The 17,110-nt window shown below is 37.9% G+C and overlaps 1 protein-coding gene across 1 annotated transcript in view; it reads right to left on the bottom strand.

The window, feature by feature from the left end:
* The window catches only part of SVIL (supervillin), a 105,759-nt gene that overhangs the window by 30,417 nt on the left and 58,232 nt on the right, over positions 1–17,110 (bottom strand). Inside the window, exons 11-18 of the mRNA XM_010088215.1 lie at positions 16,378–16,439; positions 15,893–16,032; positions 15,032–15,127; positions 13,525–13,777; positions 12,022–12,045; positions 10,379–10,949; positions 8,667–8,886; positions 2,972–3,101 (exon numbers count right to left, since the gene is read on the bottom strand). Of these exons, the coding sequence (XP_010086517.1) occupies positions 2,972–3,101; positions 8,667–8,886; positions 10,379–10,949; positions 12,022–12,045; positions 13,525–13,777; positions 15,032–15,127; positions 15,893–16,032; positions 16,378–16,439 (1,496 nt within the window). The remainder of the gene's footprint in view (positions 1–2,971; positions 3,102–8,666; positions 8,887–10,378; positions 10,950–12,021; positions 12,046–13,524; positions 13,778–15,031; positions 15,128–15,892; positions 16,033–16,377; positions 16,440–17,110) is intronic.

The raw sequence follows: 17,110 nt of genomic DNA on the forward strand, positions 1-17,110 counted from the left end.
GTTAGTTAATTTTTCTACTAGTGAAAAAAACCCAAACTGGAAGTCTTCCATCCAACCAAAGATGATGAATACAAATATACTAAATCCAGAATATTTTTCCCAAATAAAAGGTTTTTTTTTTTCCCCAGTAAGACATTCACCAGTGTGCAGTTGTTCCCCTGATGTTAGAGCTATTCTTTGAATTGTCCAAGTATGTTTTACCGTACACATAATTTACTTAAGAAGTCTCACAGCTTCCAACAAATACTCCTCTTATATGCAGCAATCATCAAAACAGTTGCCGGACCTCCAAGCAAATCTCAAGTTCTCCCCTCATCTGTATCTCCTTAAGTTAACTCCTTATTCCCTTTTTCCCCCCATTTGAGGTTGCTCTGTCAGCTTTTTCATTAAGTTTGTTTCTTCTACAGCTTAGCCTACATATAAATGACTATAACACATCTGGAGAAATATCTCACTGTGCAGACAGTGGTGCAGAAGCATTTTTACTGAAGTGATCAAACAGCACTATTTAATGTAACTATTTTATTAAGAGTCTTTCAACTTCTGTCATGAGAAATCTAAATTTACTCTAATAACTTATATTTTATACAGCTGTGCTTTAATAATAAAATCTCCGGAACAAGTTAAACAACCTTTTAAAAGACACACACACCCACAAAAGAAAACCTAAAAAGATGTCTGACTACCTTAACAGGAGCAACATACTGTAATGAAAAACTTCAGGCATTATTCTGAACCAGTAGGGCATGACAGAAGTTTACACACCCTGCCTGTCCATGCATGACTGCCATGTGTGGAACTGTATTCTAACTAGCTCAAAACATAGGAATCAATACAACTCCTACATTTTTACTGTAAACCATCAACAGAAAGCACTAAGATTCTTACACACAGTGTACTCTCAAAGCTGTTCTACAAATAGAGATGTCAGTGGCACACCGCTTCATTGTCCTCAAAGGATAATAGCCATCACATTGATTAATTATCAATAATAGTATTTCCAGACTTAAGGGCTGCTGACATGTTGTGTTTTAAGCAGTGTGGTCAACTTAGTGAAGCTTTACATTATTCCTCATATATCACATAATGAATCAGCATCACAAATACTGTTCAGAGAGTTGCCTATCTAATAAAACTAAAATTTTTTCTTACACATCCAGGATTTCGCCCATCGGCAGACATGCAAACCCTTTGATTTAGGCTCTAAATAGCCAAGGGTTAACATGAACCAACAGAATGGGTGACCCAGTGCCATAGAAACTCCCACATTGTCACATCAAAGCTTGTACCCTTCAAGCACTTCATGCTCGCTTACTTGTTTTAAAAGCCTAACTTGTGCTACGCTGAGTGAAGTTGCGTGTACATGGTAACTCAGCAGGGAGGATATGGGTGCTGGGGAGGGAGAAGAGAGAAGAAAGGTTTTGTCTCTGCCTTAATCTTGGCAACTGCTTAAAGCTTTTTCTCAAGCCCATTGTCTTTAGCTGGAGCACATTTGTTATCTGATCTCAACAGTTGTCATTTTGGAGACTGGCCTGTTAAAAATGTGACTGCAATTTTGCTTTCCTCGCTGAAACTATTTTTTGCTTTAGGACATCTTTCAAATGAGCAACTGGATTTTTGAGAAGGTCCACAGGGCAAAACCAAAACAAAACCCATAAACCAAACTGCAAAAAATCAGCTTTCTTGTTTTTCTGTCCAGTTAACATACAACCATTGGTGAGTCACGCATTCAGGCACAGATTTACCCTCAGTAATGGCTCTGTAACAACTCCTTACTCGTAATATACTGATGGAACAGGAGACTTTTTGTTATTGTTTGCCTTATAGAAGTAGCAATTTCACAACTAAATAATTGGATCCAAAGATTACTGTCCCCACTAGGAAATTTATAACACAAAATCTTCATTTGTCTTCTGTGAAAATGCTCCTTCAAAAATTAAAAGCTTTTGAAACAGCCTATTTTATCTGACACTGTCATTTCCAAAACACCAGACTTGGAAGGGAAGCAAGTCTACATTCGTCCTGTAGTTTGAACCAGCAGACCACTTTGAAGCAAATCTCCCAGTCACCCTCACTTTTTGTGCTTTGGTTCACATTGCAGAATGCAGACTTGGGATGAAACTAAGCCCTGAAGAGCACTCCTGGCTTGCTGTGTAATACCATGGCTGCTAACAGGCAGTCAGGCCACAGCAGCAGGCTAAATTTAGCCTGAAGCAAGACCTACTGAAACAAAACAAGTATGTATGGCATGGATAGCAGGCCCCCATCAGTAATCATTCTGCTTTGCAGATTCACTCCTGCTGGGCAACATAACAGTCATGTATAGACATAGCCAGAATGTGCTAACAATGCTGACTTCCCTTTCCTCTGCACCTTGCTTCCCATCTCCCGCTCTAATCACTAACACTGACAAGACAGACAAAGTACCTGTCCAGATGGTTTTGGCCATCCCCAAGCACCAAAGATCATGCAAGATAACCAAAAGCCAAATGGCTCATGAATGCTCTGGTATCTGAATTTCCTCAGTATCTCTAGGATTCAAAATCACTGCTCAAAAAAAAGAGTATATGCACAGAGAGAATGCACCTTTAGGAACCTGAAATTTTCACAAGCTCACCCATACTAAAGAAAACACCTGAACTTTAGTCTTAAGCCAACTTCACTGGGGGAAAAAAAAAGGCTTAAATCATTATACCTGTAAACATTCCAGAAGCTTTACAAGGCCTACTTACTGATTTATAATCTGCTGATGTAAGGCCCCTGTAAACAATATTATATGTCCCAAGACAGTGAAGACATTCTCGTTTAAAGAGCTCTCCCGTGGGGATAACTGTTTTTTAAACAAGCCTGACAACAAGATGACTAGCAGGAGCTAGTAGCTAATATTAGGCATGCCTGTCTAGTTGGATGTATCTTCAAAAAGCTGAAGCATTTCAAGCAAGATGTTTTTTCCAAACAAGGATAGAGTTACCTTCTTCAACAGTTGCTCAACTTCTTGCATCTGCGCACTACGATCAGTGACAGATGCTTTGGCATACTCCTGCTTTTTGCTGAGCCTGCTCTTCCAATCTTCTTCACCACTCTTCTTCAGCAGTGCCAACCTAGAAGAAAAACCATGCCAACAGGTAGGTTCAAACACTGTATTTCCTGTTATCCTCAAAAGGTACCCTTATTTTTTCACTAATGTTGCATTCAAGAGAATCTGAAATTAAGTTTCCTAACATTAACTATAGTTATTTACGTTTCATACACATATACAAAGCTCACAAATGAACACCAAGCCTTTACTGAACATGTTGAAAGGGAATCATCTGTCAAAAAAGACATCTAGATTTGAGACCAGCACCCCAGTTAATTTGTATAGTCAGTTGAAATTGCCCATACAGTCAAGGGAGACCAAGGTACAATGCAGATCATCCTAAAGTAGACATATAAATACGTTTGTTTAGTCACTGCTTTTTTTCCCTCCCTTCTGTCAATAAGGCAGAGAGTGACTAGCTCAGCTATGGATGCTTATACTATAGATGTTCAAAGTTAATAATTTGAATCCTACCTCTGGTCTTTATTGTACTCATTAAAAAAAGATTTCAAAAATTATTTTATCTAAAACCCAAGAAGAGAGAGGTCTATTCAGCAGGCACCCACCAATTGGGTCTCATCATGCACACCAAATGACAACTCTGCAGTTACTGCTTTCACTACAACTCCAGTGATTGAGGTTACTATCAGGCTCCTGGGGATCACTTAGTATCTCCTTGCTTAGCTCAGGTATTGCTGTGACACAAATCAGTAGTACCAATGAACTAGTAACTTGATGCTAACTGTAACACAGCTGTGAAATCCATCTGCAAGATTCAACTTGTTTAAAGGATGTCTTATATTTAACATGTGGATTATCATTCATCTCAGATAAAGAGGATCTTTTAAAAGCGCTATTTCCTAATCTTGAGCAAAATTCTGAATATAGCACAAAGGGACACTGGCTCTGGTGGGGACAGCACGTAAATTTATTTTGCTAGAGTTAGAGTCTATTTGTCCATACAAACCCTGAAGTTTTGGGGGTAGGGGAAACCAGTTAGGAACATGAGGACTAGACAACTATGATCTTCAGCTTACCTTCCTCAGAAATTAATATTTGTATGAATTTTCTAGCTTTCAGAAATAATTCTTATTATCACTCCATAAAAGGTGTATCTGCAGTACTTCTGCTAACAGTTGCATTGGTCCACTTTTGCTTTTATTTTGGTTGAATTAAGGTTTACTACATAACTTTCTTTAACCTAGGGCATTTCAGTAAGAATTATAGAAACCCCTTAACCCTATTAATATTTAAACAGGTCCAATAGTTAAAGTATTGGCAACCTCTTTTGACCACAAGATACCGAGATTCCTTTTTAGAGATGTGATTACTGTACACTCACAGTAAGTCTTGTCCTGAAACTCTGAGGAGAAGGAAGGGATAGGACCAAATAGGTCTATCCAGAAGCCAAGTTTCAGGCAGCTGCTTCCTGCAAAAATCCAGGGGGTGTAACCATGCTACTGACCTATTCAAGGATGACCAAATTGGTCCTAAGGCAGTCATTTGACAAAAACTGAGAATGCAGAAAACAGTAAATCTAGAGAATACAACGGCACTAATAATGTTAGTATTCAAGAAAGCTGTTATTTCCTCTCTTCCTGCCCAGACAGGCACTGCTGGCAGGCTTCATAGTGCCTGCTTGCTTCATACCTCACAGCACGGGATGCGTAGGGGTGAGGAGGACTCACAATAAGGAGTTGAAGCCATGGTCATTGTTTCCAGAACGTATACAAGATTTCACTGCCCAGAACTAATCTTCTGGAGTGCATCCATGCATGTGTGAAACTGTGGACAAGACCAAGATGCGACTGAATTGCCACCATGCAGTTGAATTATCTTCAGTAGTTATGTTCTCTCAGGATAGCTTTGCTTAGAAATGATCTGCGATAACTGAAGCTGGAAGGCATTTTGGTCAGCTTTGGCCTAAGATGGGTTTGTTTTTAAAAATGTCTAGAGCTGCTCAGAATAGCAGGCAGAAAAAAAATTTCTTCCCTTCCTCCCCCCACCAGACATCACTACAGGATATTTGGTCTAGACCTTTGCCCCAAACAGTTTGGTTGATCAGGAAGAGAAAAAAAATCTATAATTCTAAGAATGCTTCTGTGTCTCTGAAGACTTTGTTTTTTCCTCTGTCATAAGGATGATTTCATGCTACCCTCTACCCTTCACTTGTACGTGTAATCAAACAACTTCTTCCTAGAGTGAGAACACACACTTGTCTGTTTCGAGCAATGAAATCACTGCTTAAAGAAATATGTATGCCCAGTATGCCATTGAAAACTTAGCTGCTGTGTTAAAACCTAAAGCCGTGCATTTGTTTCAAACAATGGAAACGGCAAGAAAGTCAGACTGCCCTGACTCAGCAACAATTGGAGGGCACCCTTTTGTATGAAAAAAAATGCAAGAACTACTGAATTCGTTCACACAAGCAAGCCCACCAGCTCAGTAGCTTAACTCAAAATAGACAGCAGTTGATTCTTTGGAAAGTCTGCAAAAACACGGCAATTATTTGGTCTAACCCTTGGACTTGTTTAAGGCGTGCTGCCTACTAGTTTCATTCCATGCCTCTGGTTTTCCACTTTTGATATATAATAATTCATTATTCACTTTCACAGTTCTATTCATACTGCTTTTGCCTCCAGAAGTTCCTTTTCCAATCTGAAAAAATCAGTTTTACTCTTTTCTTGAAAGAAAAAAGCTTTTTATATACCTGCCCATCTTTGACAGCTTACTCTGCATCCTTCTTTCACTTGGTACTGAGATAGAATATCTGCCATCAAGATAGAATGATCGTCACCCCAGAGGTGTCAGATGGGTTTAAAGCAAAAGCTTTCACAGCTGAAGGAAAAATGTTGGATTAATACTGAAGAGAAACAAGATTTGAACAATGGTTTTGCCTAAACAAAGAGCGTTGTATGGAAGGCCTTGGCAAAAGTCCTGGCAAAAAATGTCAAAAATGACACATCTTTCTTCTGTGGCAATATTTTAGTATCTTAGCTGCTAGTATTATACTTGAGACAGATTAAATTGAACATAAGCTTGGCTTTCACATGTACTCGGTTGGCTGCATGTGACCAGTTCTTTTCAGGTAAATCATAAATCCTGGAGACCAATAAGTAACTACAAAAAGGAAGCTGACTGTTAAAGAGTACATACACTCCCTATTGTAGGGACTGGTCCGCATAAGAAAGTCTTGCTCATACATCAAAAAGGCTGAAAATTAAGTTTAGGCTGGGCTCTTCCTGAGAAGGAATGAATGATGGTAAGGGGTCCACCAGAAATTAGAGTAATTTCTAGTTTTTTTAAATGGTAATCGTGGCATGCAGCCGACTTCTAAAGCAGAGCTGACAGGGTAGTCTCCTGGCAACTTTGGTCTCTATAAATGCACAAAGACAGGTAGTTACATGCAACTTATGCTCCATTCGAAGTCCTCTAAGACTTCTTCTTCCTGAAGGCAAGACAGTTAAAAAAAGGTTTCTACCACTCATATGTAACACAACAGTGGTTTGGCCCTGGCTGCTTAAAACAAAACGCAGCCATAACTACTCAAAGATATGAGCCTTTGCTCCCTCTCACCTCCAAGCTGAATGTTTGCAGAAGAAGAGATAAGAGGTCTTTTCTTCCTTGAAAAATCATGATTTTCATTCTTTTATACAATACAGGTAATTCTGAAAATGCCAGGCATGCACTCACTCCACAAGGATAATATTAGTACAGTGAAGCAAGTCTTTATGGAAAGTCTCTTTCATCCAGACCAGCATGCATGCATCCTGCCCAAATATCATTACATCTGTGGAAAAGCTGTTCTTCTATAAGGTGAAAGAATGTCTGACACAGCCAGAAAAATCCACAGGATGGGAAGGTGAAATTAGTGAATGTAAAAGGAAAAAAAAAAATCCAAAGCTTAACAGTTACTCTTTAGCAGAAATATTCTTTGAGGTTTATGAATACTTGGCATCAGCTATAGCCAAGCAAAAGAAAATGACTGGTTGTAGTATTTTAAATCTAGGCCAAGAAGTAGACTACTGTGGTATTTTGGAAAGCTAAAACATTTTGATACCAGCTCTGCCATTTACAGACATTTGTGGAATCAGAATACACAAATTCTTGACAAGACAGCAGGTATTTTCTTTTGTCAGCTTTGGGAGTGACTACACAGTCTTGGAGCCTTAACAGAAGCAAGTCCTGTTTGTCAATGTGACTGACAGTCTTTAACATTAGTTTCTCAAGAGATCAACTCAACTGAAGCATTAAATTTAGGACTGAAACAGCTGCTAATACTTGGGATCCTCCCTTCTCTCCAACCTCTTTTTCCCCACTAGCATCAAGGAAGGCAGATCCTCCTCTGAACCAGAAGTTAGTGGTCTTAAACCTCATCTGCCCAGACAGTTGACATACTTACAGAAGAGGGACAGGGTGGATAAATGTTGCTTCAAACAGAACAACAACAGTAAACTGAAAAAGGTAAGTATAGCCTTCAGAATCAGAAGGGGGACTAAGACTGTGTAGCTGTTGTAGCTGCCCCTGCATGCCCTCTTTATGTTAAAGGGATAACAGTGAGTGGGGATGCTCTTTAAATGAAAATGACTCACATACCTCCCAGAAATACATGAATTCAAGAAGCATGCTTTGGAATCACGTTTAATAAAAAAATGGTTAGGAGTTCCTAATATCACATCCACCTCACCAAGTGAGGGAATACTTTTACACGGTGGAAATCTAATCAAGTAGCAATTTTTGTTTATTGCTTCTGCTTTCACTGCAGGAAAACTGAAGTAAGTATAGGCCTATTTGTCAACCTGAAGTAAATAATCGTAATTGTACTCATTGGACTGCTACCAGATCCTTTTACAGTTTGGGGCTGAGTTTATACTTTCAAAGTTTTAACTAAATTAGAATGACTTTTACAAGTACTACAGCAGCTTATTGGAGCTCCAGCCATTAACTTCTACTGTCCACACAAGCACAGAACGCTTAACATTTTGTTTCAGAACAGAATGATCTTGGGTTAGAAAAAATATCTCTAATACTCCCACAAACCTGTCCAGCTCATTACCCTTTCGAAATACCTATAGTAAGTTCCCAGAAGTCAAAATGGCAACCATGTATTTCTGAAGTAGAGAAGGAAACACCAGAGAGTCTATTATTGACTCTCTGTACTCAGCTTATTTAAAAGACTGCCATAGACCAACAAAAAAAATGGCTGTGAAAAAAAAAAATCACATTATACCTGTTGTAATTGAAAGCAGAACCTGGGGAAGTATATTGAGTATATCAGTATAAATGTAACTAGAACCTGTATTTTTACAACTTTCATTTTTTGAACCACTTATTGATTATTCAGGTGGCTCTTTCAAAATCAGATTGTCACATCCTCTTGAACAGTAATTCTCATTTACCACTATCTGCTTTATAAGCATGTCAGGCAGATTAGCTGCATGTTTCTGCTGTTAGTATTTGACATCTAATAAAGTCTAATAATCACTGCTTAGCTTTTTCAGAAACAGGTTAAAAGCTTCTTTTTATACCATCAGTCCAATAACTGTATTTATAGAGATAATTTGTTTAAAAAGTGAAATGTAAGTACCTTTCCTTAATTGACATCGTTTTGCTGGAATTATCAAGGACATCCTCAGTTGTTTGTGCTTTGTTCTCTCCAATGGAAAACATCTCACCGGAATTCTTATAAAATTTGCCTTGCAATTGTTCAGAGAGCTCCTGCAGTCTACAGGATGCCGCAGCTGCAGTTTGTGAAACTGTCCTCATTGCTGATGTGCTGGTGAGTTCAGAAGTAGGCTCAGCGTGGTCTTCCCATTCAAAAGAGAAGTGCTGAATTAGACTTCGTGCTATTCTCAAACATATTTTACATTACTAACACTGAAGCAGCAAATCTGATTTTTAACATTCAAATCACATGCTATCCTAACAGAGAAAAAATTTCTGTCTGAGCTGGAGTTATCTAGCTACATATTATCTGCTGCATAGACTGGCCATTTGTGACTGAAGTTCACATGAAGCCACAAAATATCATGTTCAATACAAAAGTCTGAACTTCATACGGATGAGGCACAAACTGCTGCTCCTGTCATCACACCAAGAGGAAAACAAATGGACGGATGATAGTGACAGGGAAACAAAGAGTAGGGGAAGAGAAGCAGACAAAATTTAACTAAGAAATTAACTTATTGGTAAAGCAGTTCAATGCACAAGTAGCATACTAGGAGGACATTTAGTAGCTTCATAAAGGTATTATTTTTCTAGGAGGGTGTTGGGGAATTTTTTGGTTTTGTTTTTTCAAGCAGCAATTACACCACAGGAAAAACTGCCTTGATGAAAGATAAATGCACCATTACAGTCATCTTTAAGGAAATATAATTCTTTTTTCTTTTTGAAAATTTACAAGCACAGCTCTGATACACGACTGCTCCTGTTTTATCCCAGTCTCTGTCTCCCCTGCAGTCACTGAAAGTTAATTGGATAGAACGGACACTGTTTTTGAGGAGTAGAGGCACAACTATACCTTCCTCCCTATGCCTGTTCAAAGACCATTAAATTCAATATAAATTAACTTCACACGATGAAGACAAAAATGCTTCTAGTACTACAGGGTACTGTGGTTCTGTACCCCATCATAGTAAAAAAGAAAACTAACATAACATCCTTCTAAATTCAACAGAATAGAAGGCTCTATGCAATGAACAAATTGACTGCTTATTTCCAAAGCACTTTAGATAAAGATACACAAGTTTACTTATTGTCTGAATTACACTGTGCATGTAGAAATGTAATTGCTCTGAGAATTACTTAGTTTATATTTCATCACCACACTGAAGAGAAAATAATAGTAGTTTTGCAAAATTAGTCATCTGAAAATTATCCACTAATAGCTATATATGTACATATATAATTAATAAATACCTATACATACACCAGAAGGCAACAATTAAGAGCAGACACTTGACCCAGAGCAGCAAGTTTAGTTTGTTCAGCATTTTGGAGGGCAGGGGCAAAGGCAAAAGAGGAAAAGATAAATCTTAGCTTCAGCATATAATACCACTTCTTTCAAAGTAAGAAAATCTGAATAAAATTGAGCCATCTTTGAAGGCTGATGAATTGAAAGAATGAACAAAGAGAAAACTGTATTTGTAAGATTTCACAGGTATTTCTCTACTTTTAAGCAGTGTCAAAAAAAGGAAACACAACCAGCCTTGATAATGCTTGAAATGAAGATGTTTAAAACTAGAGAAACACCACCATTTGCCAAAACAAACGACACTAATAGCGGGGTATATACTGCACCTCTTTGCAAAGTCTTGCTTTTCATAACACTTTCCAAATCCATCTTTTCTTCAAAGGACTGGCCTGCTTTGACTTCCCACTTACCTTGCATGCCAGAATCAATTTCCTTCTGTTCAACAGGCTGAAAAAGTGCTTGTGAACTAAACAGCTCCATGCTGCCCTTCCTCAGGAAGCTAGATGTTGTCTCTTTATGGTAGTCTCCTGCTTTTTCAGGAAGAGGACGTGTGGTTTCTTCCTCAAAGGAGCTGTACTTTGTAGTTTCATTAGCTTCATGTGCTAGAAACCTCTTTCTCTCTTCTTCCTGCTTCTTTGATGCTCTTTTGCTTTCTAGTGCTTCCATTGAGGGCTGCCACTGTTCGGACTTCTGTGTGCGTTTTCCTGAAGAGTCCAAGTTTTCTGCTGAAGAGTGGAATCTCAAGTCAGCTCTAATGGCAGCACTCATGCTTCCATCACTAGCTGGCTTCATGTGCAGGTCTCCAGCATACAACGGAGAAAGGGCAGATGCCATCGCTGAAACTGATGTTGCAACTGCAGTTGACAGGGAAGTAATTTTTCCACTTTCATTTTGTACCTATAAAAAAAAAAAAAAAAAAGAAAAAAAGACTTCAAAGCTCTGGAACCAATTTCCCAAAACAGTGTAATCACATCAGTTCTTCAGATGTGTCCTTCCATATGAATATAGTGCTCTCTCTGTATATATACTAATATAGATTAGAAACAGGTAAGGAGAGCAACAATGCCTGCATAATTTAGCTGCAGATGGATTATTCCACCCAGGGAAGAAACGACTGTATGTGAACAGCAACATCTTTAGTAATAAAGGGCGTATGTGTAGCATGCAACATTAAATTGTGTCAGATCTCCATGAAAAGACTCATAGTGGCACAGTACTGTGCAGCACTGGGTAAAGAACTGAGTTCAGGTTCCAGACGCCAGGTGACATGCCATGTGCCCAGGCTAATCAACGCTGCATCTCAGTAGGGCTAATTAGCTTTGGCACAGCTCTGCTCTGATATGGTTATGCAGCTTCCAGCTCTGGAGCTAGCTCAGCGCCAGAGAGAGACTCTGCTCCGTGCTGTCCTACAAAGGGCAGATATTCCTGATGCTTCTGCCTCGTAAATCACCTTCACACAGGACTGTCAGTCTCAGACATAAACACTGGCTGTCATGTACATCTCAGAGCAAAGTATTTGAATCTAAGCAGCATATTAAAAAAACCTCCAAATCTGCTTTGCCGGCCTCCACAGTGGAAAAATTATCTTTTCTATTCTTCTAACATAGTAATTTTATGAAGTTTTCCTGGAGACAGTTAAGATGCAAAATTCTTCTGAAATGCAGAGCTTGGCTTTATCTTCTCCAAAGGAGACTAAAGCTATGAAAGAGGCCGACAAACATGCCTTCATACACATCAGGAGAGTTTTTTTGTTTGGCCTTTTTTGTTGTTTTCTTAAACTGCAGGGCTAGTGAACAGCATGCAAAAGGAACAGACAAAATCACACCAGAGGAAATCAATGGAAAACTTAAAATGCACATGCAAATCATAAAGCATGGTCACCACAGTCATTCACTAAACAAATCAGAAACCAAGCAAAGACTACTGTGCTAGCTCTAAGATTCCAAAAAAAGATTAAGAAAATAGTTACCAGTTTATTCTTTTTCCATTGCATCTATCAGAATTAGAAATTTAGAGGATATCAGCAAATGGATTTCATCTTTAGTTACAAGATATTTACATTTGCAGTTGTGTATTTTGGTAACATAACCTCTCGTTATCTATTTTGAGACCTTTCTTTTGTTTCTTCCTAGAAAAACTGTAACTGCATGTCAAAACATCCCAACATTGCAAATGAACAGTTCACTATAGAAAGTCTTTGAAAATACACTCCCATTGAAGTTGGTTCAGAGTCAACTCTGGTTTCTTTTGCTAGGTTCAGAAAGAGATTACAAAAGATGCTTGAAGAGCAAGTTTGTTTTGTAAAGGTCTGACAAACTGATGTGACTGTCACTTCTTTCCCATCTGCTTCAGCCCACTTTCTGTTGATCACCTTCTTGGCCCCCAAACAAGTTAGTGACACAATCATTAAAGAGGCCAGGCTGTGACAGTGGTTGGCATGTGGAAAATTAATGGAAAGAGGACTATGTAAGGTCTGGAAATCTTGCTAAAATAAATTTGATAGATATTTAATACTACTTCATGCCTAAGTAAAGTAGGCCTAAAGTACAATTATATATCTGTACAGCTTTGTACCAATATGGTTATCCTGCCTTCTCACTATTCTATTATTATAATATGGAAAATGTATAATCATGAATGAAGCACACAGAAAGAGAAGGGTAGGAACTTTCTAACACTCCAATTGATCCAAATCCCTAGCAATACGACACGCATAGGAGCTGTGCTTCACTGTTAAAATTATTTCTTTTAGAGCTGTAATACTAGAGGACTGATGTTTCTGCTGCTGTGAACATCAGCTCTGAAAGACCACTGCTGGGCCATCTTATGCTCAAACTTCACTAAAAAGGCATTCCTTTGCAGTTCCAATTATATGAAGGATTCCAGAACAGGAAACCCAATTCCACTGCACATATTATGTAATTTCATTTTGACCATGACATTTCGAATTTCAAAAGTATTCTGCTTTTAGGGGGAAACAAAACAAAACAAAAATCAATGCCCCCTCCCAGAGGAAAATGACAGAATATGTCCTGACTAATAATGGAAATACACACTGCCTTCAGGAAAGAGTCTGAAAGTTGCACATGACAAAGCTCCAAAATTCCCTAAAAATACATCCAAAGCACAATGATGTGTGTCACAGTTTTTATCCCTTTGGTCAGGAATTTAGTTTTAGAAGACATGTAATATTCTGCCAGAAAAGACAGATATTGTGAAAGATACAGCATGCATTAATCAGGAAGCTGATACGCTCTTGAATTAAAAAACACACAAATGAAGTTCAACATTTTAGAGGATGTTGTTCCTCAGTGTCAGAAGACTGTTTCCTGACAAGCTTTTTCCTGCGAATATGCTATGACCCTAGTGTGTAGCTCAGAGAAAAAAAAGGACAGCTGTTATGGCATCTTACACTGAAGCTGTTTTCACAGAGAAAAAGAAACAAATGTAGAAGAGCTAAGATTGCTCTTACCTGCTCAACTTCTCCAAGAGTGACTGGCTGAGTCTGGTACCGAGCATTCATTCTCCTGTGCCTAATATCTCCTCGACTCCTCGTGGAGATGGCCCTGGATACTGGTTGAGACAGTTTGTTAAACAAAGCCATCTTCTCTGCCAGACTTAAGGTGGAAGAATCTGGTTCATCAGACTGATCTTGCCCCATTGCTTCTTTGGCTGCTCTTATCTCCTCTTTAGCTAAAATTTTTTGGTGTGCTGATGCCTGCAAGCTGAAGAAACAGAACTGGAAATGAGTTCTGAAGAAGCCATTAGGAAGTTTTAACATCTCAACCTGATAGGAGCAGAAGAACTGTACATAAAGCACAACAGCCAATGTAATATAGCAGCCTATGTGGTTATGCAGTGGTTCAACATTGGCACGATGAATTCTAATTCAACAGCTGAAGATCTAAAAAAAAGTTAAATTTTCATTTACAAATTCCTTTGATTAGGACACAACAATTTTTTAAAAGGGGAACTCAAGATTGAAGAAAGACTTTTCAGACCAATCTCTTTATACAGAATACAGAGCTATGGAGAGACATTTAAGATGGGTGCTCCAGAACGAATACAGGTCCTACAGTGCAATTTACATAAAATTCAGTTTTATTAGAAATAATTTGTGGAGCATACATGATAAAAACATTTAAAAGATGGACTTAAACTCCAAGTTAGTGCTGCTTTTAGGTTAGCGTAAATTGTAGTGCCTCTTATAATTTGAAGTGGAACAGAATTCAGATTGTCTTTTGTTTTGAGTTGTCTGGGGTAACTCAACAACAAAATATAGTTTTGAAATATATTCTATTCATTTTGAACATTGTTTGACCAATGCTGAAGGCAGACATTCATTCACAAAAGCTGTAACTGCATTTGTCTCTACAATAATATATTTTATTCACTCTAGCTAGATTCAGCCACATTTATGGAATTAGCATTCTCTCTCTTTTTTTTTTTTTTTCTGTTGTGGTTTCTGCTAAAATTCTCTCATTCTGAACAGGCAAACAGTATTCTGCAACTTTACCTATAGGTGGTGCAATTTCTTATCGTTCCTTCAATTTTGCAAACTAAAAACAAAATATATGTAGAGACAGACAAAGAGGATATGTACTGCTGGTGAAATCAAGAACCCAGCTTTGGTATTTTCATCGCAAGACGACATTACTCTATAAAAAAAAAAGTACAAGAACAAAGAAGGGTTCTGCTAGGTTTGCTCACATGCAAATTCATTTATTTCACAAAGAAGACGATTACTACGCTTCTAGAACAGGTAAGTGTGGTTAGAAAGGTTGTGAAAACAGATGCTTGACAAAAAAAAGCTGCACTGTTTTATCATGCAAACATAAATGAAGTTGACAAATGTTTTAAATATTCTTTAAACAAGTATTGAGTTGACACATTGAAAAGGCATTCAAGACTTTAAAGATGCATCTGCTATTGAGGAATCTTGTGCTCCATGTAACATGCATATTTATCCCCCCCAGTACCTGATAGGTTGTACAGTGCTCTTAACTACAGTGGGACTAGGTACTCTTGTCACTACTGTGTGGGTATTCACAGAACGTGAAGCAGGGGTAGATTCACTTTAAAGAATTGCCAAGGAGGGAAAATTCACAGGGAGAGAGAAGAAAAAAGCATTAAGAAAAGCAATATATTAAGTGTTAACTACAGAAAAGACCAAAACCAAACCAAAACAAAACAGAAAAACAAACAGCAATGATTGTTAATTAACTGAGTTATCTCCTGTGACCTTTGCAAATTAACTTCAAATATTCTGAAAGAACTAAAAACACAGAGGAGCAAACAGGTTGTCTCTTGAAGTTACTAATTACTCATAATATATGTTATGTTTTAGTAGATCATTAGGTGAATATCCATTCACCTTTGTTTAATTTTCCCCAAAAATGACTTTCCTTTTTTCAGGAAAACTTCACAATGTATGACCAGAGTACAACAAGTGCATTTCCAAAAAAATACATTTGAGATTACGGAGTGTAAAAGGTTTTCCCCAATAAAAATGTTCCATAAGAAATTGTGCAGATTTCCCTCAGTGCAAAGTATAATTTTCATTTGAATTACAAACCAATGCTACGATTAATCCTTTTTTTACCTATTTACAGGTTCACAAGCTTTCTGCCAAATTACAGTTCACACAAGTTATGTTTTATTAGTCCCTCTACTTCTAAAAAGGAATTTCAATATAGTTTCCCCTGTGGTTCTCAAGGAAGTTGGCCCTTAACAATAAATGTTTTCCTTGCTACAAAGTTGTAAACACCACATATATGGAACTTATTCCCAGATTTAAAAGCAGGAACCAAAAAAAAAAAAACCCAATGTACACAACTTACGTAGCTGCAATGACCACTTCCTCACTGGTAATCGGTTGTGTGTGCGACCTATCCTGCAAACGCCGCAGTCTTCTCTCTACTGCTGAACTTCTTGTAGGTGGTTTAGGAATATTTTTCATTTCAAATGATTTTTCCATTTCCTAAGAGGAGATATGTCATAATTAAAACCCAGGAAGAAAAGTTCTAAAACAGTACTTTCTTTTTAGCTTTCTTGTATGCCTATCTCTGAATTAGAAGCAGGATGTAATAGCACAGCAGGCATCAGCGAGTTAACACTAACTACACATCTCTCTAAATTACGTTCTTAAAGAAGATTTTAGAGCAACAGGTCTACTGTGTAGGTAGGTGAGATGAAGTAAAAAAAAGTTACAGAGCTTGGACTTGGTTAACTACATTACACTTCATTTTCATGCACTTGGGGTTCTTCTGCATCTTGTACATGAAATGTTTAACTGAGCCTTCTACTAAGAAAATCTAATACTTACTCTAAAAAGCAGCCTCTTTGCAGCTACACTTAGTTTGGCTCGGTCATCCATTTTTTCTTCATCTACATAAAGGAAGAAAAAAAAGGAGGCTGAATGTATTGAATCAACCTCATAGTAAGTGCAAGGGTTTTTTTGACTAAATGATTTCTCAACTCCTCAAAAATTATGCTTTACTAAGACAAGAAGCACCACCAGCAAATAATCTGTCTGTTACTCCCTTTTAACAAAAGACTCAACAGGAACCAAACCGTGTAAATTTATTTGTATTTACATGTATTGCATCAGAGGAAAATTCTTAACAGGATTAGAGAAAAGACTTGAAAGTACGTGAGCTGTCCTGAAGACAAGTTATTAAAACAAACTTTTATGAATAGTCAAACTTACTATATTAGTCTATGATAAAACATGGACTAAGAAAATGATTAGACTAAAAGACTGTCTTAAGGGTCAGTATTCATCCTGCTCTATAGAACATCTATTTTCTACCAGTTGACCCTTCAAGATGGTCTCTCCTGGAAGCTGGTCATTCTGATTACCACATTGTGGCCCCATTTTTCAGAGGCTCAACCGGTATCCTTAGGAGCTGAAAACTGCATCCTCCAGATCCAAGAGCCAGCATCTCAAAGCTGCAGAGAATATCAGCTTTCAAATAGCATAAGGCATTAAATCTAAATTTAACTACTCATTAGATTACGTACTTAATTTGTGCCAGACTTGCCAAGAGTGAGAACAG

The sequence above is a fragment of the Pterocles gutturalis genome, unplaced genomic scaffold, assembly GCF_000699245.1.
Source record: "Pterocles gutturalis isolate BGI_N339 unplaced genomic scaffold, ASM69924v1 scaffold4772, whole genome shotgun sequence".
NCBI lineage: Eukaryota > Metazoa > Chordata > Aves > Pterocliformes > Pteroclidae > Pterocles > Pterocles gutturalis.